Raw genomic sequence first — 24,363 nt, 5'->3', positions numbered from 1 at the left:
TGTATTTTCACATGTATCAAATAGTCATGTGTCACCTAACAATCAGGATACATTCTAAGAAATGTATAGTTAGGCAATTTCATCATTGTGCGAACATCATAGCATGTACTTACACAAACCTAGATGGTACAGCCTACAACACACCTAAGTGGTATGGTATGGCCTACTGCTCCTAGGCTATAAACAGGTGCAGCATGTCACTGTGCTGAATACTGTAGGCAATTATAATACAATGATAAGCATTTGTGTATCTAAACACAGAAAAGGTGCAGTACAAATATAGTACTATAATCTTATGGGACCAGTGTCTTATATGCAGTTCACTGTTGACTGAAATGTCACTAAGTGGCACATGACTGCACATACAATATATAAAATATATATGTGAATACAAAGAGAAAGTAATAACAATAAACTCCCAAGTGTCCACTACCCCTATTAAAACACAGACTTTTACCAAAACATTAAAGACACCCTGATCCCATCCCCTTCCCTCCACCAAGGTAGCTATTATCCTGATTTAATCATTCCCTTGCTTTTCTTTTCTTTTTTTGTTTTTCTTCTATCCCTCCAGAGAAAAAGAAACTTTTTTTTTTTTTCTGAGACAGAGTCTCACTCTGTCGCCCAGGCTGGAGTACAATGACACAATCTCGGCTCACTGCAACCTCCACCTCCCAGGTTCAAGTGATTCTCCTGCCTCAGCCTCCAGAGTACCTGGGATTACAGGTGCCCACCACCATGCCCAGCTAATTTTTGTATTTTTGGTACAGACGGGGTTTTACCATGTTGGCCAGGCTGGTCTCAAACTCCTGACCTCAGGTAACCCACCTGCCTCAGCCCCACAAAGTGCTGGCATTACAGGTGTGAGCCACTACACTCATATTCCTCCAGAATTTTGAAGGCAGCATTGCTTCACTGCTTTCACACTTCCAGGGTGCTACACAGAAATCCAAAGCCATTCTGATTCCTGATCCTGTATATGTGATCTGGGTTTTCTTCACTCCAGAATCATCTCTTTACCACATGGTGTCTTGAAATTTCCTATGATGGGCCCCAGTGTGGGTATATTTATTAGGCTGGGCACATGGCAGGCACATTCAATCTGCAAACTTCAATCTTCTACTGCTGGTCGTTTTCTTGAATTATTTTCACCTTTTCATTTCCCCCTATTTTATCTGCAACTCAACTATATAAATATTGAACCTCAGGAATAGTCAGCTAAGTGTCCTCTGTCTTTTTGCCTACTTCTTAGGAGATTTCCTGAACATTATCTTACAACCTTCCAAAGATTTTCATCTCCACTATCATGTTTTAAACTTTTTTTGTTTTCTAGCTGGACTTTTTTTTTTATTGACACATTGTCATTACATATATTTGAGGGGTACGATTTGAGGTTTAAATACATATATACGGTTTTTTTGTTTTGTTTTCTTTTGCTATTTGAGACAGAGTCTCGTTCTGTCACCCAAGCTGGAGTGCAGTGGCGTGATCTCAGCTCACTGCAAACTTTGCCTCCTGGCTCATGCGATTCTCCTGCCTCAGCCTCCCAAGCAGCTGGGATGACAGGATGCACCACCATGCCTGGCTAATTTTTGTATTTTTAGTGGAAATGGGGTTTTGCCATGTTGCCCAGGCTGATCTCGAACTCCTGACCTCAAGTAATCTGCCCACCTTGGCCTCCCAAAGTGCTGGAGTTACAGGCATGAGCCACCATGCCCAGCCTCAATACATATATATGTTATATAATGATCAAATCAGAGTATTTAGCATGTCCATCATCTCACGCACTCATCACTTCCTTCTGGTAGGAACACTCAAAAGCCTCTCTTCTAGCAATTTTGCTACAATACCTTACTATTAACCATAATCACCCTTCTGTGGAATAGAATACCAGAACTTATTCCTCCTAACTGTAACTTTGTACTCATTTGAACGACCTCTCCCTACCTACCTTCCACCTCTCCCTGCCCAAGTCTCTGGTAAGTTTTATGGCTAGTCCTTTATACAGCATCCTGTTTTTATTCATCTTCATCTCATCTCTCTGAATGTATCTGTGAGTGGGGTAGGAGATGTTGGTAATTGTTTTTTCTTCCTGCAAAGTCTGTATTTCTTCCAAGTTGCTTTTTTGTTTTGCTTAATTCCCACCATCCACCTTTGATGCTGGATGCTTTCCTCAAATAACTGGTAATCCTTGGGTATTTGCTTATGATTAAGACTGGGGGGCTAGGGCTAGGTGCACTGGTCAGGCCTGTAATTCCAGCACTTTGGGAGGCCAAGGCGGGCAGATCATTTGAGATCAGGAGTTCGAGACCAGCCTGACCAACATGGTGAAATCCTGTCTCTACTAAAAATACAAAAATTAGCCAGGCATGGTGGTGCACACCTAGAATCCCAGCTACTCGGGAAGCTGAGGCAGGAGAATTCCTTGAACCAAAGAGACAAAAGTGCAGCGAGCCGAGATCACACCACTGCACTCTGTTTAAAAAATATATTAAAACACAGATGGCAGAAAAAAAAAATTAGCCAGGCATGGTGGTATGCACCGATAGTCCCAGCTACTCAGGAGGGAGGATCACTTGAGTCTGGGACTTCCAGGTTGCAATGAGGTAGGATCATGCCACCGCACTCCAGCCTGGGTGACAGAGCAAAACCATGTCTCTAAAAAAATTAAAAATAAAAATAAATAGTGAATCATCTTTTTGTAATAGAGTTATACTAAAACTTTGAAAGATTTTCTGCTTAAAAAATAAATATATAATTATAAACCTATGGCTTATTACTGGTATGAACCAATAATTATAAAATTATATAAACTATATATAGCTATAAAAATTATATACTGAGGCTGGGCACCGTGGCTCATGCCTCTAATCCCAGCACTCTGGGAGGCTGAGGAGGGTGGACTGCCTGAGGTCAGGAGTTCAAAGCTAGCTTGGCCCACATGGTGAAACTCCATCTCTACTAAGAAATACAAAAATTAGCCGGGCATGGTGGTGCATGCCTGTAATCCCAGCTACTCGGGAGGCTGAGGCAGGAGAATTGCTTGAACCCGGGAGGCAGAGGTTGCAGTGAGCTGAGATAGTGCCATTGCACTCCAGCCTGGGCTACAAGAATGAAACTCCGTCTCAAAAAAATAAAAATTATATATTGAGAACATGTATAAAAATGATTTGTATCTGACACAGACACGGGATACTAGAAGAAATTAAAAAAGAAACAATAGGCTGGGTGCAGTGGCTCACATCTGTAATCCCAGCACTTTGGGAGACCAATGCGGATGGATCACTTGAAGCCAGGAGTTCGAGCCCAGCCTGGCCAACATAGTGAAATCTCGTCTCTACTAAAACCACAAAAAATTTAGTTGGACATGGTGGTGCACACCTATAATCTCAGCTACTCAGGTGGCTGAGGCACAATAATCACTTGAGCCCAGGAGGTAGCAGTAGCAGTAAGCCAAGATTGCACCACTGCACTCCATCCTGGGCAAAAGAGCGAGCCTCTTTTCTCAAAAAAAAGAAGGGAATATTTAATACAAAAATAAATGCCAAATAAAAATCATTCTAAAAACTGAAGGATAATACTGTATTTAGAAGTTATCATTCTTAATATGAAAGCTTGAAACACACCAAGTATTACTTGCCTTTTCCAATAGTCTTGAACTTTGTTTCATAATATTCCTGATACAGGAAAAAATTCATCCATTTAACATTGACATTGATCAAATTAATCTGACTGCATCAAAAAGCATCTTTAAATTGAATGTTAAGAATATGTTGCCTGGTGAAACTCTGTCTCTACTAAAAATACAAAAAATTAGCCGGGCGTGGTGGCGGGCGCCTGTAGTCCCAGCTACTCGGGAGGCTGAGGCAGGAGAATGGCATGAACCCAGGAGGCAGAGCTTGCAGCGAGCAGAGATCATGCCACTGCACTCCAGCCTGGGCGACACAGCAAGACTCCATCTCAAAAAAAAAAGAGTATGTTGCTTCATATAAGCTTGTTTACCTTCTTAATGATTAACTATTTTGTCTGCCTCCTCTCATTTTTGTTTTGCCTTTGAATATTGCTTTCACTAATTTTAGATCAAGTTCTCATTTCATGTTGAAGTATCCCACAAAAACACTCATATCTTTTTCTCTTGTAATTCCTCTCCTAAAGTACTTACAAAGGATGACAGTCTATAGTGAATATTTAAACTCAAAAACACCAACAAACATTATGGGTAGTATTTAGATACACAACATAGCAAGAATAACACTACCTGATATGACTTGGCTCTGTGTCCCCACTCAAATCTCATCCTGAATTGTACTCCCATAATTCCCATGTGTTGTAGGAGGGACCCAGTGGGAGATAATTGAATCATGGGGGCAGTTTTCCCCATACTGTTCCCGTGGTAGTGAATAGTCTCAAGAGATCTGATGGTTTTTATCAGGGGTTTCTGCTTTTGCATCCTCCTCATTCTCTCTTTGCCTGCTGCCATCCATGTAAGATGGGACTTGCTCCTCCTTGCCTTCTGCCATGATTGTGAGGCTTCCCCAGCCACATGGAACTGTAAGTCCAATTAAACCTCTTTCTTTTGTAAATTGCCCAGTCTCGGGTACGTCTTTATCAACAGCATGAAAACGGACTAATAAACTGGTACCAGGAGTGGGGTGTTGTTGAAAAGATACCCAAAGATGTGGAAGTGACTTTGGAAGTGGGTAACAAGCAGAGGCTGGAAGAGTTTGGAGGGCTCAAAAGAAGACAGGAAAATGTGGGAAGGTTTGGAACTTCCTAAAGACTTGTTGAATGGATTTGACAAAAATGCTCATGGTGATATGAAGAGTAAGGTTCCAAGCTGAGGTGGTCTCAGATGGAGATGAGGAACTTGTTGGGAACTGGAGCAAAGGTGACTCTTGTTATGTTTTAGCAAGAGACTGGCAGCATTTTGCCCCACCCTAGAGATTTGTGGAACTTAGAACTTGAGAGAGATGATTTTTAGGGTATCTGGCAGAAGAAATTTCTAAGCAGCAAAGCACTCAAAAGGTAACTTGGGTGCTGTTAAAAGCATTCCATTTTAAAAGGGAAACAGGGCATAAAAGTTCAGAAAATTTGCAGCCTGACAATGTGATAGGAAAGAAAAGCCCATTTTATGAGAAGAAATTCAAGCCGGCTGCAGAAATTTGCAAAAGTAGCAAGGAGCCCAATGTTAATCGCCAAGACCATAGGGAAAATGTATCCAGGCCATGTCAGAGACTTTCACGGCAGCCCCTCCCATCACAGGACCAGACGCCCAGGAGGAAAAAGTGGTTTTGTGGTCCAGGCCCAAGGTCCCCATGCTGTGTGCAGCCTAGGAACTTGGTGCCCTGTGTCCCAGCTGCTCCAGCTGTGGCTGAAAGGGGCCAATGTAGAGCTTGGGCTGTGGCTTCAGAGAGCAGAAGCCCCAACTTTGGCAGCTTCCACATGGTGGTGAGTCTACAGGCACACAAAAGCTAAGAACTGAGGTTTGGGAACTTCCGCCTAGATTTCAGAAGATGTATGGAAATGTATGGATGCCCAGGCAAAAGTCTGCTGCAGGGGCGGGGCCCTCATGGAGAACCTCTGCTAGGGCGGTGCAGAAGGAAAATGTGGGGTTGGAGCCCCCACACAGAGTCCCTGCTGGGGCACCACCTAGTGAAGCTGTGAGAAGAGGGCCACCATCCTCCAGACCCCAGAATGGTAGATCCACTGACAGCTTGCACCATGCACCTGGAAAAGTCGCAGATACTCAATGCCAGCCTGTGAAAGCAGCCTGGAGGGAGGCTGTGCCCTGCAAAGCCACAGGGGTGGAGCTACCCAAGACTGTAGGCAGCTCCATCAGCATGACCCAGATGTGAGACCTGGAGTCAAAGGAGATCATTTTGGAGCTTTAAAATTTGACTGCCCCGCTGGATTTCAGACTTGCATGGGCCCTGAAACCCCTTTGTTTTGGCCAATTTCTCCCATTTGGAACGACTGTATTTACCCAATACCTGTAACCCCATTGTATCTAGGGAGTAATTAGGTTGCGTTTGATTTTACAGGCTTATAAGCAGAAGGGACTTGCCTTGTCTCAGACGAAACTTTGGACTGTGAACTTCTGGGTTAATGCTGAAATGAGTTCAGATTGTGGGGGCAAGTTGGGAAGGCATGATTGGTTTTGAAATGTGAGGACATGAGATTTGGCAGGGGCCAGGGGAGGAACAATATGGTTTGGCTCTGTGTCCCTACTCAAATCTCATCTTGAATTGTACTCCTGTAATTCCCATGTGTTGTGGGAGGGACCCAATGGGAGATAATTGAATCATGGGGGCGGTTTCCCCCATACTTTTCTTGTGGTAGTGAATAAGTCTCACAAGATCTGATGGTTTTATCAAGGGTTTCCACTTTGTATCTTTCTCATTCTCTCTTTGCCTGCTGCCATCCACGTAAGACAGGACTTGCTCTTCCTTGCCTTCCACCATGACTGTGAGGATTCCCCAGCCACATGAAACAGTAAGTCCAGTTAAACCTCTTTCTTTTGTAAATTGCCCAGTCTCAGGTATGTCCTTATCAGCAGTGTGAAAACGAACTAATATACTACCATACAGAATAATATATTGTGTTGCCAACTTTAGGACTTATTTTGCTTTCAAATTTTTGATTTCCTGAAACACCACTAATAGTATTTAGATGAAGTGGACTATGCATACAAATGTATTATTATTTATTTGTAAGAATAACTGTTAGCAGCAGATAAGAGTACAAAAACACATTTATTTCTAAGATGGCAACAGCTATGAGACTGGCTGTTTAGATCACAAGCTTATTTCCTAGATGCTCTTGTCTCAACTCCCAGAGATGTACACCTTAAATTAAGGTTTTAGTCGGTGTCAGCATGTCCTGCTCTTGCTTTCCACTTGACATCAGAGGAGCTCTAAGAGCTAATCATATCTAATACTATTGACTACTGATCTTTAATTCTCAGGAAAATGATTCTGTTTTCCCAATTTGGAATTACCAGTAACCTTCCTCAGGGTTTGGGATTTAAAATAACATACTAATTTCCTGAGAAATTCTGGGAGTGACTTCCCATATGGAAACACAACTTTATCCAGAAATCATCTGCTCTGAACCTCCAGAATCTGTCCCAAGGTGAACAGCATGCATTGGGAGAGTTGTTTCTTAGCAACATTTATCCAATCTTCCTTATTTCATGTCTTTTGCACCCCAATTTTCAGAGACACTTGGCTTTGCTACTTCTTGAGCTTTATGAGGATTTAGAGGATAAATCTGATTGGTTCATAGTTTCTCCCTCTGCCAACTCAGGATTCATAAGTCTTGGGTGTCAGTTAATTTCTACTCATTCTTAGGCTTTTCAGTACTCTACAATGTGTTGATATTGTCTATTTTCCATGTCCATTGGGTTTTTACTGCGGTTTTAATGGGGTTTCAACAGGGAGCAAGATTAGAAGTAGATTCAGTCTACCAGGAATCTACATTTTTTTTTGTTTTTGAGATGGAGTCTCACTCTGTCGCCCAGGCTGGAGTGCAGTGGCGCGATCTCAGCTCACTGCAAGCTCCACCTCCCAGGTTCAAGCAATTCTCCTGCCTCAGCCTCCCAAGTAGCTGGGATAACATGTGCCACCACACCCAGCTAATTTTTGTATTTTTAGTAGAGACAAGGTTTCACCATGTTGGCCAGGCTGGTCTCGAACTCCTGACCTCAAGTGATCTGCCCAGCTCAGCCTCCCAAAGTGCTGGGATTACAGGCGTGAGCCACCGCACCCGGCCAAGAAGAGCTTCTTAATAAATAAAACTCTCTCCAACAGGAATGAACTGCCTTGGGAAACAAGAAACTCAAGCACAGACTGCACAACTATCACTTATTAGGGATGCCACTAATAGCATCTAAGCCCCACATGGCTGTATAGTCCAACTGGTTGGTGAGGCAAGGCTGTCACACAGAAAAAACAAAGTTAATAAATAATGAAATTCTAGAAGAATGAAATTACAAAAATAAAGTCAAACTAAGTGAGAGCTACCAAATATAAAGGATAATCCACAACTAACAGTATTACAGGTAATTACAGTCGAGTTCTAAATTTCCTTTTCTATTAGAACATAACTTTCCCCACACACAGAATCTGTACTCCGATGTGCATTTATCCCTAGATTCAATCTGAGGAGTTGAAAAGGGACAAAGGGATGGATGGTTTCCTGACTACTATGAAAATGTCCCCTGACCCACATATTTCAATATACTATTAAGCCTTTTTTTCATTACCTGAAATGTATGTTTGCTTACAAACAGGTTTCCTTGAATCTGTTCTCCCCACCTCCTCCAATTAAGGAGCAAAGAGAACACCAGAGAAGCACAGTGAACAAGGGGAAACTGGCATGAGATGAGACTGTAACAGAAAGAAGAGAGGCCAGATCACAGAACAGGGAGGAGGGAGGAATGTTGTGGGTCAAGTTAAATATTTGGGGTTTATTCTAAGTAAAATAAAAAGTAAAAGGCCGGGCATGGTGGCTCACACCTGTAATCCCAGCACTTTGGAAGGCCAAGGTGGGTGGGTCACTTGAGGTCAGGAGTTCAAGACCAACCTGGCCAACATGGTGAAACCCCATCTCTACTAAAAATGTAAAAATTAGCCAGGCATGGTGGTAGGCACCTGTAATCCCAGCTACTAGGGAGGCTGAGGCAGGAGAATTGCTTGAAACCGGGAGGCAAGAATGCAGTGAGCCAAGATCGCACCACTGCACTCCAGTCTGGGCAACAAAGCAAAACTCTGTCAAAAAAAAAAAAAAAAAAAAAAAAAAAACAGGAAAAAAAGAGTTTCAATGCTCAACATAATTTTGTGTTTTTATTGTAGGAAGCAGTAATGTTGCATCCCTGCCTTTCCTCTTTATTAAGGGTTTTATCTAAGTATGACGGACTAGAAAGGATAAAATCAACATGGTCCCTTTTCTTTTTGTTTTTTTTTTTCAGAAACTTACAAACTTTCTCACAAACTTGTTTAGGAATAAAAATATGGGGAGTGACATGATCAGATTTTACATTTTTTAAAAATGGCTGTTGTGTGAAAAATAGGGGTAATAATATATCCTGGCAGATCAATTAAGAAGCAGTATATCTAGGTGAAAAATCATTCTTCTGTGCAACGAGAGAGGTAGAGATGAAGTGGCCATATTTGAAAATACTTAGGAGGTAGAATTTAGAGAACACTGAGAGGTCTTAAAGTGACCCTGGATATTACTCAGGAGCATCTGGATGAATGGCAGCCCCAGTCCCTAGGGAAGTATATACTGCCAGACATTAAGCTGCTGGAAGTATAATGAAAAAGAGAATCCATTTTTTGGATGGGTTAGCTTTGAAAACCTATGAGTCACCTAAGTGCAAATGTCTCACAAGCTTCCTCTTCATCATTTCTCACTGAACATCTCCATTAAGGCTTCACAATCAGGATGCTGGCAATTAGAACCTGTATCTTTCTTCCATGGCTGCTCCATTTACCCGATCAATGCCACCAACTGCCAGAGATGTTATAAAGGGATTCCTACATGTGATAGAGAAGGCTGAAACATAAAACATCTGAAGTCGCACTGATAAGACTCCATAACTCACAGATTCATCCACAACACTGGACTTATCCCTGCAACAAAGGTTAACCCTGAGGAAAGAGTTAATTCATAATTCTGCAAACACTGAAAACAAATACAAATGTATTAAGGAATACTTTTATCCATAGACTGCTTTACTAGTAACATTACAAGAATAAGATGAATTTTGAAATAGACTTTAAAAAATAATTTCATTAGTTAAATGTCAGTTCTTAATTAACCATCTTGATTTTCTGATGTAAAAAATGTACAGCAATTATCATCCAGCTGACAAAAAGCCACAATCTTTATTAGTAAGTCCTATTATATAGCACAACACTGCCACCTGTTGGAAGACATTACTAGCCAAATGTTTTTATTCCTAAACACTAAATGCATGAGAAAGTTTATGAATTTCTGAAAAAAAATGAAGAGACTATGTTGACTTTATCCTTTCTAGCCCATCATGCTTAGATTAAATCCCTAATAAAGAGGAAAAGCAAGGATGCAATGTAACTGCTTCCCACAATAAAAACACAAAATGGCATTTACCTGTTGGTTTTGGTTACTTGGATAAGGGGAAGATTTAACCATGAAGAGATAGCACTAGGGAGTTTTTGAGGTGAGGCAACTATTCTGCATCCTGACTATGGTGTTAGTTATATAAATCAGTACATGGGCTAAAATTTATAAAATAAAAAGTTTATTTTACTGTATGGTAATTTAAAAAAAAAAACAAGGTAAGAGAATACAAATACTCAGACCCATGGGAAAAATCATAAGTTATAATGTGAAAGTATTCACATAAATTTCAAAGTTTTGCTACTTATAGCTCAAAGGCTTGAGGCCCAAAAAACAGTAGAAAGATTCTAATGTAATACCGCATGCTGACATGACATACTTAAATATGATGTAGCAGTGTTTCTAAAGACTGCCATTGCACACCAGAAGTCAATCTTTGCCCCTAGCATAGAACATTCAATGAGAGGAACAATCTATAACCAAAAGTTAGGAACATTCACCTTTGATTCCAGTAACTTTTTTTTTTTTTTTTTTTTTTTTTGAGACAGGGTCTCACTCTGTCACTCAGGCTGGAGTGCAGTGGCGCCACTGCAACTCACTGCAGCCTTGACCTCCCAGACTCAGGTGATCTTCCCACCTCAGCCTCCTGAGCAGCTGGGACCAAAGGTGTGCACCACCATGCCCAGCTAGTTCTTTTGTATTTTTAGTAGAGTGATGGGGTTTCGCCATTTTGCCCAAGCTGGTCTCAAACTCCTGCACTCAAGAGATCTGCCCACCTTGGCCTCCCAAAGTGCTGGGATTACAGGCATGAGCCATCACACCTGGCTAGGAAATGCTTTTCCCTACGGCAAAACGAAAGTCTCGTTCTGTCGCCCAGGCTAGAGTGCAATGGCACAATCTCAGCTCCCTGCAACCTCTGCCTCCCAGGTTCAAGCGATTCTTGTGCCTCGTGCCTCAGCCCACGAGTAGCTAGGACTACAGGCACATGCCATCACGCCCAGCTAATTTTTGTATTTTTAGTAGAGACAGGGTTTCACCATGTTGGCCAGGCTGGTCTGGAACTCCTGACCTCAAGTGATCCGACTGCCTTGGCCTCCCAAAGTGCTGGGATTACAGGCATGAGCCACCACGCCCAGCTAGTACATTCTTTATGTGATTGTGTTTCATCTCCCTCAAAAAGCTGGTGCATAAACAGGGAAAGTTGGGTGCTTAGCATCTATGTAATCTTGGTATTTGCCAGATCACTTATGAACGCAAGTGACATCAAAGTTCCATGAGATCTGGAACATCTAAATCCATCTGGGGACCTTTCCAGTGCATTTGCAAATGCCAAATGTCATCAGGCACCAAGAGCCCACAAGATAACAGATCACCAGATCAGAGTCCAAATGACAAAGAGACCCAAACTAAGAGCAAAAGTCGCATTAAGACACCAGTTCCTCCCATCTCTCCTGATAATACACTTGCTGTTAATAAAATGATATGGGTTGTAACAGTAATAATGAAATATTAAACTGAGACCTTATGAAAGATGTTGCAATGGGAGGGAGAGGTTGGTAGAAAGGGTGTAACACATATAAATCCTCTACCCTTTATCCCTTAGGGCTGCCCTTAAGCCATCTTGTTCCCAGGATCTGGCAGCCACATGCAATCTTAGTTTTCTAAGTTTTGGTTGAGCCACACTGTTGTCTGTTTTTCTACATTTTCCCAGTGATCCCTGGGAGGTCACAGCTATTCAAATGGATTGCAGTACCCACAATAATTTGCAGTTCCAACAACAGGAGAATAGTTGAAAAAAGAATGATACAGTCGTAAAAGAAAATAATGTTGGTCATCTCCTAATCTTCAGCTAACTAATGACATGGTTATCTTTGCACTGAGGGAGGTAAACTTGCCTGTCAGAAGCAGCAATAGTCACAGCACACCAGGGTAATTGCCAAAGCATCCAAATGGAGCAGTAGTATGATACCGGAATAATTCACAGACTTTTGGAACTATACAAGTTTGCAAACTCATCTCCATTTTAGAGTCTGTCATGATGGGTAATTTCCCCAAAAAGACTAAAAATACAGAAAGCTTTAAGAAAAAAAAAAGGCCAGGCGAGGTGGCTCACGCCTGTAATCCTAGCACTTTGGGAGGCTGAGGCGGGCGGATTGCTTGAGTTCAGGAGTTTGAGCCCAGCCTGGGCAACATGGCAAAATCCCATCTCTACAAAAAATACAAAAATTAGACAGGCGTGGTGGCATGTGCCTGTAGTCCCAACTACTTGAGGGGCTAAAGCAGGAGGATCACTTGAGCCCATGAGGTCAAGGCTGTAGTGAGCCATGTTCATGGCACTGCACTCCAGCCTGGGTGACAAAGTGAGACCCTGTCTCAAAAAACAAAAAATCTTGGATCATAGAGATGTTTACGATTTGGAAAACTATGCAGGATAAACCTTTTATTTAGTCTGAATTGCAATAATTTTTAAACTCAAAGATCTCCAAGTCCTAATACAAAAACACCTACACCCCTTCAAGTAGGAAATAGCCCTTTGGAAAGGTAAATGTGATACTCCATGCCTAAATTACACAATTCTTTTAAATCTCATCTCTTATGTAAATAACAAAAACACTAAAGCATACGGGCAGTTCCTCAAAAAAATCAAAAGAATTACCCTACAATCCAGCAATTCCACTTCTGGGTACGTATATCTAAAAGAACTGAAAGCACAACCAGGCGCGGTGGTTCACACCTGTTATCCCAGCACTGAGGTGGGCGAATCCCTTGAGGTCATGAGTTCAAGACCAGCCTGGCCAACAGAGCAAAACCCTGTCTCTACTAAAAATATAAAAATTAGCCGGCGTGGTGGTGCACGCCTGTAGTCCCAGCTACTCGAGAGGCTGAGGCGGGAGAATCACTTGAACCAGGAGGCAGAGGTTGCAGCGAGCCAAGATCACACTACTGCACTCCAGCCTGGGAAACAGAACAAGACTCCATCTCAAAGAAAAAAAAAAGAATTGAAAGTAGGAACTCAGACATTTGTATACCAATGTTCACAGCAGCACTATTCACAATAGCCAAAAGATGGCAACAACCCAAATATCTATCGACTAATGAATGGATAAACAAAATGTGTTCTATGGAATACAATGTAATATTATTCAGTCTTTAAAAAGAAGAAAATTCTAACACATGCCACAACATGAATTAAACTTGAAGACATGCTAAATGAAATAAACCAGACTCAAAAGGACAAATATTTTATGATTCCACTTTTATGAGGACCCTAGAATAGCCATATTCATAGACAGAAAATATAATGGTAGTTGCCAGGGGCTGGCAAGAGGGAGGAACGGAGATTTATCATTTAATGGGTGCAGTGTGTGGAGATAAAAGTGTTCTGGATCGGGCGCAGTGGCTCATGCCTGTAATCCCAGCACTTTGGGAGGCTGAGGTGGGCAGATCACCTGAGGTCGAGAGTTCAAGACCAGCATGACCAACATGGAGAAACCCCATCTGTACTAAAAATACAAAATTAGCTAGGTGTGGTGGCGCATGCCTGTAATCCCAGCTACTCGGGAGGCTGAGGCAGGAGAATCACTTGATCCCAGGAGGTGGAGGCTGCAGTGAGCCGAGAATGTGCCACTGCACTCCAGCCAGGACAACATGAACGAAACTCCGTCTCAAAAGAAAAAGAAAAAAGTGTTCTGGACATAGATGGTGGTTATGGTTACACAACAATGTGAAAGTACTTAATGGCACTGAACTGTACCTTTACAAATAGCTAAAATGGCCAATTTTATGTTATGTATATTCTATCACAATTTTAAAAAAGAAAAGAAAAAACACTGAAACAAGAAACAGAGTTCTAACTGGAATCAAGCCATGGGGAAAGAATGAAATCTTGGCCATTATATGTAAACAGAGAGATGCAATTTTTTTCTAGAAGCTATTGTATATCACTTTCCTTAGATTCTCAAAATGCTCAGTTTCTAAAAATACTTTTACTACTGGCTGGGCGCAGTGGCTCATGCCTATAACCCCAGCACTTTGGGAGGCCGAGGCGGTGGATCACCTGAGGTCAGGAGTTCCAGACCAACCTAGCCAGCATGGTGAAACCCCGTCTCTACTATAAAACAAAAAAATTAGCTGGGCATGGTGGCAGCCACCTGTAATCCCAGCTACTCAGGAGGCTGGGGCAGGAGAATCACTTGAACTCGAGAGGCGGAGGTTGCAGTAAGCCGAGATCGCACCATTGCACTCCAGCCTGGGTACCAAGAGCGAAACTCTGTCTCAAAAAATATATATTATATATAATATATATTATATATAATAATAATAATATAATATATATTACTACTACCACTGCCTTTTAACCAATAAAATTAAAAAAAAATACAAAACAATGTTAATAGGATTTTATAAAACTACTTTTTCCAACATGCCCCAAACAATACAGAACACAATAGTTACACTCAACCTCTGCATACATTAAATCTTCAAATAAATGCCTGCTAGTATGAAAAAAGTACCTACTATTTGGTGACCAACTGTCCAATATGGCTCTCACAAATCTAATGCAGCATATGAAACATGAACAAGAGGATAAAAGAATAACTTCTTGGAGTCTGTTTAAAATAGAGTTAAATGAATAAAGTTGAAGCAGATCACGGCACATTTTTCAAGGCAGACAGACAGGGAGGCACCAATGTCTGAAACAATGAACACTCTTAGGCTAAATATACCACCAGGGACTCAGATGTCACACTAACTGGGAACTACTATGTCAGTTTCTATAACTCCTGTAATTAAAGAACAATATCCTAAACTACTAGCCAGAAGGCTTTTAGAGGAAAAGTCCTGACTACACAAAAATGTAAAACAGTATAGTAAAAAATATAAAACAAAGTTAACTAAATAGATTGAAAATATCTGCCACGTATCTAACAGTCAATGGCTTAAATCCCTACACAAAGAACTCCTAAAAATCAATAAAGACAGACAAAACTCAATACGGAATGGCAAATTATAAAGTTTCCCCTTGCTTCCTTTTTCAAGTCTTAAAATGCTCCTCACAGGTTCTTTCACAGCATTTTTCCTGGGCCTGGCCTCCCACATAGTTGTTGGAAAACCATCACTCTCTAAACTACAGCCACACACCCATAAGGAGGTCTCCAGGGCTACAAAAAATTAATCTCATGTACTTTTCATTTAAAAGAACCATAGCATAATCTAAAAGACTATCACATATCTGATAAATGACTTGTATCTAGAATATATAAAGAACTCTTGCAACTCAATTACAAAAAAGAACCTAATTTAAAAATGGGCAAAAAATCTGAGTAGACATTTCTCCAAAGAAGATATACAAATGTGCAATAAGCACTTGAAAAATGTTCAACATCATTAGCCATCAGGGAAATATGATTTGAAACCACAGTATTTTCAAAAAGTTAGATTTTTAATGGTCGCAACACAAAGATGAATGTTTGAGGTGGTGGACATACTAATTACCTGATTTGATCATTACACATTGTATAGATTTATCAAAATATCACTCTGTAGTCCCTAAATATGTACAATTATTACATGTCAACGAAAAAGAATGAAAACACAATGACACACACTTCACACCCACTGGAATGGCTAGAATCAGAAAGACAGATAATGACAAGTGTTGGCAAGGAGTGAGAAATCAAAACCCTAATACACTACTGGTAAGAATGTTAAAAAGATGCACACTGATGCTTTGGAAAACAGTCTGACCGTTTCTTAAAATGTTAAACAGAGCTGCCATATGACCCAGCCATTTCACTCCTAGGCACATATGCAAGAGAAATGAAAACATGATGTCCACACAAAAACTTGTAGGTGAATGTTCACAGCAGCATTATACATAATAGCCAAAAGGTGGAAACAATCCAAACGTCCACTAACTAATGGAAAATAAATCGTGGTAATACCCATAAAATAAAAGATTAACCAGCAATAAAAAAAAAGAAGTACTGACACATGCTATTAAATACAACACAGATGAACATGAATGTTAAGTAAAAGAAGCCAGTTGAAAAAGACCACATGTTGTATGATTTCACTCACATGAATAATCCAGAACAGTCAAATATACAGTCAGTCAATTCATAGTTGCTTAGGGCTTAGAATGGGGAGTGGGGATGGGGAAGTCAGGTGAGCCTGCTGAATAAGTACAGGGTTTCTTTTTGGAGTGATGAAAATGTTCAATTGCTCCAATATGGCTCTCACAAACTGAATGCAGCATATTAAACATGAACAAAAGAATACAAGAATAACTTATTGGAGTCTGTCTGAAATAGAAAATTAAACCAACTAATGAAGGTGAAGAAGATTACAGCATATTTTATGATGATGGTTGTACAACTCTGTGAATGTATGAATTACTTTTAGGTTTTTTTTTCTTTTTTTTTTTGAGATGGAGTCTAGCTCTGTCGCCCAGGCTGGAGTGCAGTGGCGCAATCTTGGCTCACTGCAAGCTCCGCCTCCCGGGTTCACACCATCCTCCTGCCTCAGCCTCCTATAGGCTCCCGCCACCACGCCCGGCTAATCTGTTGTATTTTTAGTGGAGACGGGGTTTCACCGTGTTAGCCAGGATGGTCTCGATCTCCTGACCTCGTGATCCACCCGCCTCGGCCTCCCAAAGTGCTGGGATTACAGGCGTGAGCCACCGCTACGTTTTAAATGGTGAATTCTATGGTAGGTGAACTATGTGTAAGGAAGCTGTTTTATTTTTTTAAAGGACTGAAGACTGTTTTGTTTTCATTTTATCCCGTTTTTAAAACAGTGCCTAGCAATATTATGAATTCAATCGATTTTGGCTAAATGTTAGAACAAAAATTAAAACTTGAGTAAACCATATAAAACTTTGCTATATCTAAAGTTATTAAATTACTGTAGACTGGCATGGTGGGAGCATAATATGAGTGTACCTGCAGGTGTGTTTTCCATGAAAGTAGCAAAGACTGAAAAATTCAGCAGAATCAAGACCCTGACGGCTCTCGAAGTTAGGCTAAGAAACGTGTATTATCCTGAAAGCAACGGGAAGGCCAGGAAAATTCTGAGGACAGAAATAACACAATCTGATATGCGTTTTAAACGTGCAAGTGTAAGCGGAGAGTTGCTACTTCTATCCAAAAGTGAGCCACCTTAGAAGTAAAGCAGTAACCCTCGGGGGAGAATGGGGAGGAATTAGGGGAAGACTGGAGAAACACGTTATCAAATTATCAGAAGCTCCACAGATTTTTTTTTTTTTTTTTTTTTTTTAGATTTTAAAATATTTTATTTTAAAATAAATGTTAATGAACAAGAGGGACAGAAAACACCAGTGGTTGGTAGGGGTCAAGAGAAGAGACTAAATACAGGGAACAGAGGGGAATGTCCTGGGTGACAGAACTGTCCTATTGATTGGTTACAAAACTATGTATTTGTCAAAATTCACAGACTAGACACTAAAAAGGGTGATTTTACTGAATGTAAATCATAAACTTTTTTATTTTTAAAAAACAAACAGATAATGAAGGCCAGGCATGGTGGCTCACGCCTGTAATCCCGGCACTCTGGGAGGCCAAGGCAGGTGGATCACTTGAGGTTAGGAGTTTGAGACCAGCCTGACCAACATGGTGAACCCCGTCTCTACTAAAAATACAAAAATAGGTTGGGCATGGTGGCACACGCCTGTAATCCCAGCTACTCGGGAGGATGAGGCAGGAGAATCACTTGAACCTGGGAGGCAGAGGTTGCAGTGAGCTGAGACAGCGCCACCGCAATCCAGCCTGGGCAACTGAGTGAGAATCTGTATTAAAAAAAAAAAAAAAGATAATGAATTGAGAGGAGCCAAACATTTACCCTAAGTGGAAAAAAAAAATTGGGCTTATGATAGGTTTTCTCTTATAGACAGTAAAAAGAAGTGCCAAGAATTTAAAGCAAAGAACAGTAAGATGAGAGAGATCTTCAATATACAAAATGTTTCAAAATTTTTTTTTAGTACAACATGCTTATACAAGAGGTAAGACTTATTTTTGTATTTGATTTGATAATTTGACTTGGAATTTTTCTGTGGGAATAAAAGTGTTAGAATGCTTATTTTTAAATTTCTCAAAATTTGCAGGCAGTAAGCAAGGCCTTAAAGCCATAGAGGGCTCTAAAACTAGTTCCATAAGGCATTTTACTGTAAAAATATATATAGATCTTTAATAGAAAAGTATATTTCTTTACAGTAGAAAAATATCTGAACAGTCAACTTTTCTTAAGACAAAAATTCAGGTCGGGCGCGGTGGCTCAAGCCTGTAATCCCAGCACTTTGGGAGGCCGAGGTGGGCGGATCACGAGGTCAGGAGATGGAGATCGTCCTGGCTAACACAGTGAAACCCCGTCTCTACTAAAAATGCCAAAAAATTAGCCGGGCATGGTGGCGGGCGCCTGTAGTCCCAGCTACTCAGGAGGCTGAGGCAGGAGAATGGCGTGAACCCGGGAGACGGAGCTTGCAGTGAGCGGAGGTTGCGCCACTGCAGTCCAGCCTGGGCGACAGAGCAAGACTCCGTCTCAAAAAAAAAAAAAAAAAAAAAGACAAAAATTCAAATGCAACATACTACCTATAAACTATAAATTTAGCTAAAACTGAATCGAGCTGTTTATAAGAACTGATTCCAAAATATACGAATTTACGTAACTGATATGTAGAAGCTCTTCAAAATCGACTGTAAGCTGAAAAGTTAAAATTGGCCTTGCCTCTGCAGTTTGGAGCTGCAATGGCTGCCGGTATCGGCTGTTTTCTTGCTGCCTGAGCTGCAGGGTGGGCCTGTCAAGGAGGGGCTGCTGTCTGGGTCGCTTTCCCTCTGGCTGTTTGTGGCGTAGGTGCATGAGGTGCTCAATCTCGGCCTGGAAAGAATACCTCGAAAGCATACCACGCACTGGAAGTCTGTGAAGAAGTGAAGACGCTAAAAGCGGGCAGTGCTGTGTTTACTTAGAGACAGTGGAGCGGGTCCAGGGCCGTCCTCGCCAGGCTGGTTTCTAAAGCACTTTTTTGGTTTAGGAGTCAGCTTCATCATGGTCACTTTCATTATCACTGTCATTCTCCTCATCTTCTTCCCTCTTTACCTCTTTAAGCATTTTCAGGTATTTACTAGCTAAAATCTTCTTTGGTAATATATCTGCAAGAAACTGAAAAGCTTCTGATTCCTGTGCAGTATTTGCTAAATCACTGTAAGTCAGTACTTTCTTTTCCTTTCCACTGCCGTGTCTGTAGGAATAGGTGGCTAGGTATTGAACAAAGAGCTCCGTGGCCTTGGCCGTGAGCACCAACGCCTCCTGGTTGATGCTGGACACCTCGGGGGAGCTCTTCATGATGACCCGGATGCGGGATAGAGGCAGCGAGATGAGCCGCTGCTCCCCGCACTTGTCTTTGCCCACGACCACGTCCGCCATCTTCCCGCCCCTCGCGCGGGCGCCCGCAGCCGGCGGGCCCGACCGCGAAGTGGCTGCCCTGCCCCGCCAGCCGGTGGGTGCGGGGAGCCAGCTCCACAGATTTTTTAAAATAACACAGCATCCACCCCCAAACACACATACAGCCTGACAGGCACTGATATATACATAAATACATCCAATGTCCCCTACACAGAAAATCACTTTCGCAGTCAGCCCCTGTTGGAAGGGTTTTTCTGTTACTCAACTGTGGCGGGGACAAAAAGTATTACAACCACTAAACCAGGTAATTCTTTCCTACAATAATTTGGGCAGCGTACTCCTCAGGGTGTTGAAATCTAGGACTACCAACAAAAGTGCCCAGTCCCAACTCTTCGAGAGGACCCCAACTCTTTACAGTGTGCTGTTGGGATGGTCAGCAAAAACTGCAAAACAAGGAGGTCAAGGTTAGCTCGACACAGCCTCCTAACTCCGAGCGGGCGGAGCCACTGCGGGTTACTAGGCGCCAAAGAAGCAGCGCGGGGAGGCCGCGACCCGGCGCCGGAGCGAACCTCCGCGAAGTGACCCGTGAGGGAACTCTCCAAGCAGCAGCGCATCCCGCGCGCGAAGGCGGCCGCCCGAATTGCAGGAACAAACGCTTAAGACGGAGACTCTTACCACCGCGGAAGACTAACCTGTGAGCAACACTAGCACCACGCTGCAGAGAGCATGACGAGTTCTTCCGGGCGTGGGAAAGCACAGGTAAACGCCCGCGGTCCTGCGCACCAGCGGGGAGCAGTCGAGACTTCCGGCGTCTGCTGCTCGCAGGGCTAGAGCGTCGAACCAGGACAACCGGGGGCTTCAGCTCACCTTGGATTGAAAATGCTAACACTGGTCCTCGGGCCGGCTGATCCGGGACTCAGGTCGCCGGGACGTGTGGCTTCTGCTTCTCAGACGCTCGGACTCGCGCCGGGAAGGGTTTCGCCTCCCCTGGTCCCCGCTTTTTTTTCTGCGTCCGGTTATTGCAAATGCATTCAGTCCAGTAGCACTACCCCAGGAAATTTAAGCCACCGGCTCACGTTGCTCCTCACAGGTATGCGACGCTTCCGCTGGCCTCCACGGACACGAAGCCCCGGGTCGTCTGACCCCCCACTCTAGCACTGAAATCCATGCCGTCCCGTTCAGCTGACAAATTTGGGAGCACTAAATTTTATTCGACAAATTAAGTGCCCAGTTAACACCAGGGAGTACCGGGGGTAAGAAAATTTCAGAAGTCAGGTGGGTAATAATAGCATTTACCTCATAAATTTGTTAAGAGGATGTAAAGCACTTAGAATAGTGTCTGGCACTTTGTAGGCGCTCAGTAAATGTTAGCTGTTATTATCACCACTATTATCACCTTAATGTCAAGCTTGAAATCCAGTATCTTTCCTCTGCGAAGCCATCACTTCAAGACTAATTAACTTTACACTGAGGCATTCTTCTTTAAACTCTTGATCACACATCCCTATCAGAAAAAAATATATATATATTTACATGTATCATGTATGGCATTAATATATTATGCATGCTATAAAACTTTCACAAGACATCAAACTTTTGATGAGGTAAAAACAATTTTTAAACTTTTTTAAAAACTTCTAACAGAAGTTCTTTTCTTCCTACACAACAATTAGGTTGCCGAACATACATTCTATCACTCTGGAATCCACTAGCTAAATGAGCACATTATCAAAGCAACCTACCGTTGAATTCTGAGTTCCCAGAATGTTTCTTTTCCAAAGAATTAATAGAAACTAATCAGATTGTGAGGCGCTCGACCATAAGGACTATTTAAATGGTTATTAGAGAAAAAGAAGAAATAAAATAGGCATCCACTGAGTAATATTCATTGATGCAACATTGATTATTGACTTCTTACATTTTCAAAGAAAGAGATGGAGGTTATAATACCTTACACCAAGCTTAATATTTCAAAGAACAAATCAACTAATAAAAAGCTTATAAGGTTTGGTATATGTGTGTTTCATACAACGTTCATGAAAATGAACCCCAGATCAATTAGCTCCTGTTCTGTACCAGAAAGAGAAATATGTTTACTTCGTAAGTAATAAAACATTAAATAGGCTTTCCTGACCATTTGCTTGAAAACTCAGAACTTAACATTTCTATCACTGGACTTAAATCTGCTAAAGTTTTCGTCTAAATTTTGCATTAAAAACAAAACTCTATAGTGAATGTTACCTATCCAATATTCATTTTCCTCTAACTCTTTGTACCAAAATCCTTATTTTATTAAGATAGCTGCCCTATTCCCAGAATCAAAATGATATTGATTAAACCAGTCATCATACAAAATTTTTTTGGAAATAGTTGCTAATCAAGGAACGAGTATATGACCCAAGTTGGCGCAATCTGACTGAAGGAAAGGACCTCTATTTCATACTCAGGAGAAAGTTTCTGATATACTGTCGTCTTGACGTGGAAACATCTATCCCACACTGTCATTAACAGCTGTCTTGCCCATCACAAGGAATAAAACTGATGGACCAATGCTGAGGACAACTGAACAAAGTTATAAAAAGATGTCCTTGGTGACATCATTCCAAACCTGGAGCTCACCCTGTATCTGAACGCCTTGTAGGGATGTCTAATAAAGTTTCCTTATTGTTTTTGTTTTCTGTTTTTCTGAGACTGAGTCTCACTCTGTCACCCAGGCTGGAGTGCAGTGGCATGATCTCAGCTCACTGCAACCCCTGCCTCCCGGGTTCAAGCAATTCTCCTGCTTCAGCCTCCCAAGTAGCTGTAACTACAGGCATGCACCACCACACCTGGCTAATTTTTGTATTTTTAGTAGAGAAGGGGTTTCACCATGTTGGGCAGGCTTCTCTTGAACTCCTGACCTCAGTGATCCACCCACCTCGGCCTCCCAGAGTGCTGGGATCCTTACTGTTTTCTGATAGAGATGCCATAAAGATTAAATGGGTTAAAATAGTGCTGGTCATATTGTAAGTATTGTAAGTGCTTAATAAATTTTAGTTATTATTAACTCACCTTAAGTCAGGGATTCTGTTTCTTATAGCCAAAAGTACCCATCAAAATACACATTCTACCCCTCTTTTTCTATATATTTAAAGAAAGGGTCTGTTTTGATACTTTTAAACTTCTAAGGAGCCAGGGAAGGGGTAGGAGGTGGAGAGAGGAGGGGCTTACTATAATGCTGTGTGAGGGCTACTGTTAAGTGGTTAAATGGCTGCTTTGAGAAATTCACTCAAGAGCAGCAGGATCCTATAACTATCAAATCTGAATGAGGTTACTACACATCGTAGTTGTATGTATACATGAAAGTATCATTTCCTGCATGTTAATATTATGATCCACTGCCTTACTAAGTTGCTTTATTGTTTGGAGTTCATTCTGGTAGAATTTCTAAGATTGCAATCTTATCATTGAAATAGTTTTACCTACTTCTTTCCAAGTTTTATACCTCTACTTTCTCATATCTAATTGCTTTGGCTAGTATCTCCAGTAAAATATTTAATAATAATAATGACAGTAGACTTTTATGTCTTATTCCTATCTTTAATGAGATATCTCTAGAATTTTCACGTTAAGCATGATGCTGGTTTTAAGGACTGAAGTAGTTATCTTTTATCATGTTAAGGAACTATCCACCTATTGAGAGAAAGAAGAAAATGTTGGCATAAGAGCTTTGAGAAAACAAAGCATTGAGCGTGCCATAATGTCCTTTCATAAAAATAAGGAAAAGTTAGACAGTATTTATCTCAAAGATACTGAGAAAATTAACATTAGCTAGGTTGGTATGAATGTCCTTTCTTGCTTATCTTACTACCAGCATGAAATTCAGTCCTGCCTAGTTTGTTTACAAGAAATTCACCTGTGATATCCTGATTTTTAACCCTGAAAAAGTTATTTATCTCTTACAATATGTCCTGTTTAATGTAAAGTTAATGCTTGCTGTACATGTTTTTTGTTTTTTGCTTTTGTGTTTGCTTTTACATGTACTCCAAGAACATGCTCTACATGTTTGTTATAGGAAATAATGTGCACCTCCTATAGTTTTGTTATAGGAAATTGTAGCTGTTCAAATATGCTGATTGCAAAAAATAAGGGACATTTTATAATAATAATTGGGTTAGATCATCAAGAAGATATAACAGTCTTAAATTTGTATGAATCTGGCCAGGCGCAGTGGCTCACGCCTGTAATCCCAGCACTGTGGGAGGCTGAGGCGGGAGGATCACAAGGTCAGGAGTTCGAGACCAGTGTGACCAACATGGTGAAACCCCATCTCTACTAAAAATACAAAAATTGGCCAGGCGTCGTGGTGCGCACCTGTAATCCCATCTACTCAGGAGGCTGAGGCAGTAGAATTGCTTGAAACTGGGAGGCAGAGGTTGCAGTGAGCCGAGATCGTGCCACTGCACTCCAGCCTGGGCAACAGAGCGAGACTCCGTCTCAAAATAAAAAAAAATGTTTGGAACTAATAGCAGAGTTTCAATAAATGTGAAGCAAAGACTGACAGGACAATTCAAAAAATTGGAAATTGTAGGCTGGGTGCAGTGGCTCACGCCTGTAGTCCCAGCACTTTGGGAGGCCAAGGTGGACGGATCGTGAGGTCAGGAGTTCAAGACCAGCCTGACCAACAGGGTGAAAGCCTGTCTCTACTAAAAATACAAAAATCAGCCAGGCATGATGGCATGCACCTGTAATCCCAGCTACTCAGGAGGCTGAGGCAGGAGAATTGCTTGAACCCAGGAAGTAGAGGTTGCAGTGAGCCGAGATCACAGCACTGCACTCCAGCCTGGGTGACAGAGTGAGACTCCA

At 41.6% G+C, this 24,363-nt stretch overlaps 2 protein-coding genes across 6 annotated transcripts in view; both read right to left on the bottom strand.

Annotated features, from left to right (window-relative positions):
* Positions 1-20,317, bottom strand: part of LOC100579952 (cytochrome c oxidase assembly factor 1 homolog) — a 91,834-nt gene extending 71,517 nt beyond the window's left edge. For all 5 annotated transcript variants that reach the window (XR_004026535.1, XR_004026536.1, XM_030797371.1 and 2 more), the window contains exon 1: positions 20,211-20,317. The gene's annotated coding sequence lies outside the window, so the exon portion shown is untranslated. The remainder of the gene's footprint in view (positions 1-20,210) is intronic.
* Positions 18,791-19,622, bottom strand: LOC100599236 (chromatin accessibility complex protein 1). The gene has a single exon (XM_003282384.4). The coding sequence runs from the start codon at positions 19,537-19,539 to the stop codon at positions 19,144-19,146; it is 396 nt and encodes a 131-aa protein (XP_003282432.2). The 5' UTR covers positions 19,540-19,622; the 3' UTR covers positions 18,791-19,143.
* Positions 20,318-24,363: the final 4,046 nt, after the last annotated feature.

This window comes from Nomascus leucogenys, chromosome 17, assembly GCF_006542625.1.
Source record: "Nomascus leucogenys isolate Asia chromosome 17, Asia_NLE_v1, whole genome shotgun sequence".
NCBI classification, from domain to species: domain Eukaryota; kingdom Metazoa; phylum Chordata; class Mammalia; order Primates; family Hylobatidae; genus Nomascus; species Nomascus leucogenys.
Note: the sequence above shows the minus strand (reverse complement) of the source record. Positions and strands in the feature narration are given on the sequence as shown.

Bases quoted from the DNA above. Each gene is read 5' to 3' on its own strand.
- LOC100599236 (XM_003282384.4), bottom strand. From the start codon at position 19,539: ATGGCGGACGTGGTCGTGGGCAAAGACAAGTGCGGGGAGCAGCGGCTC.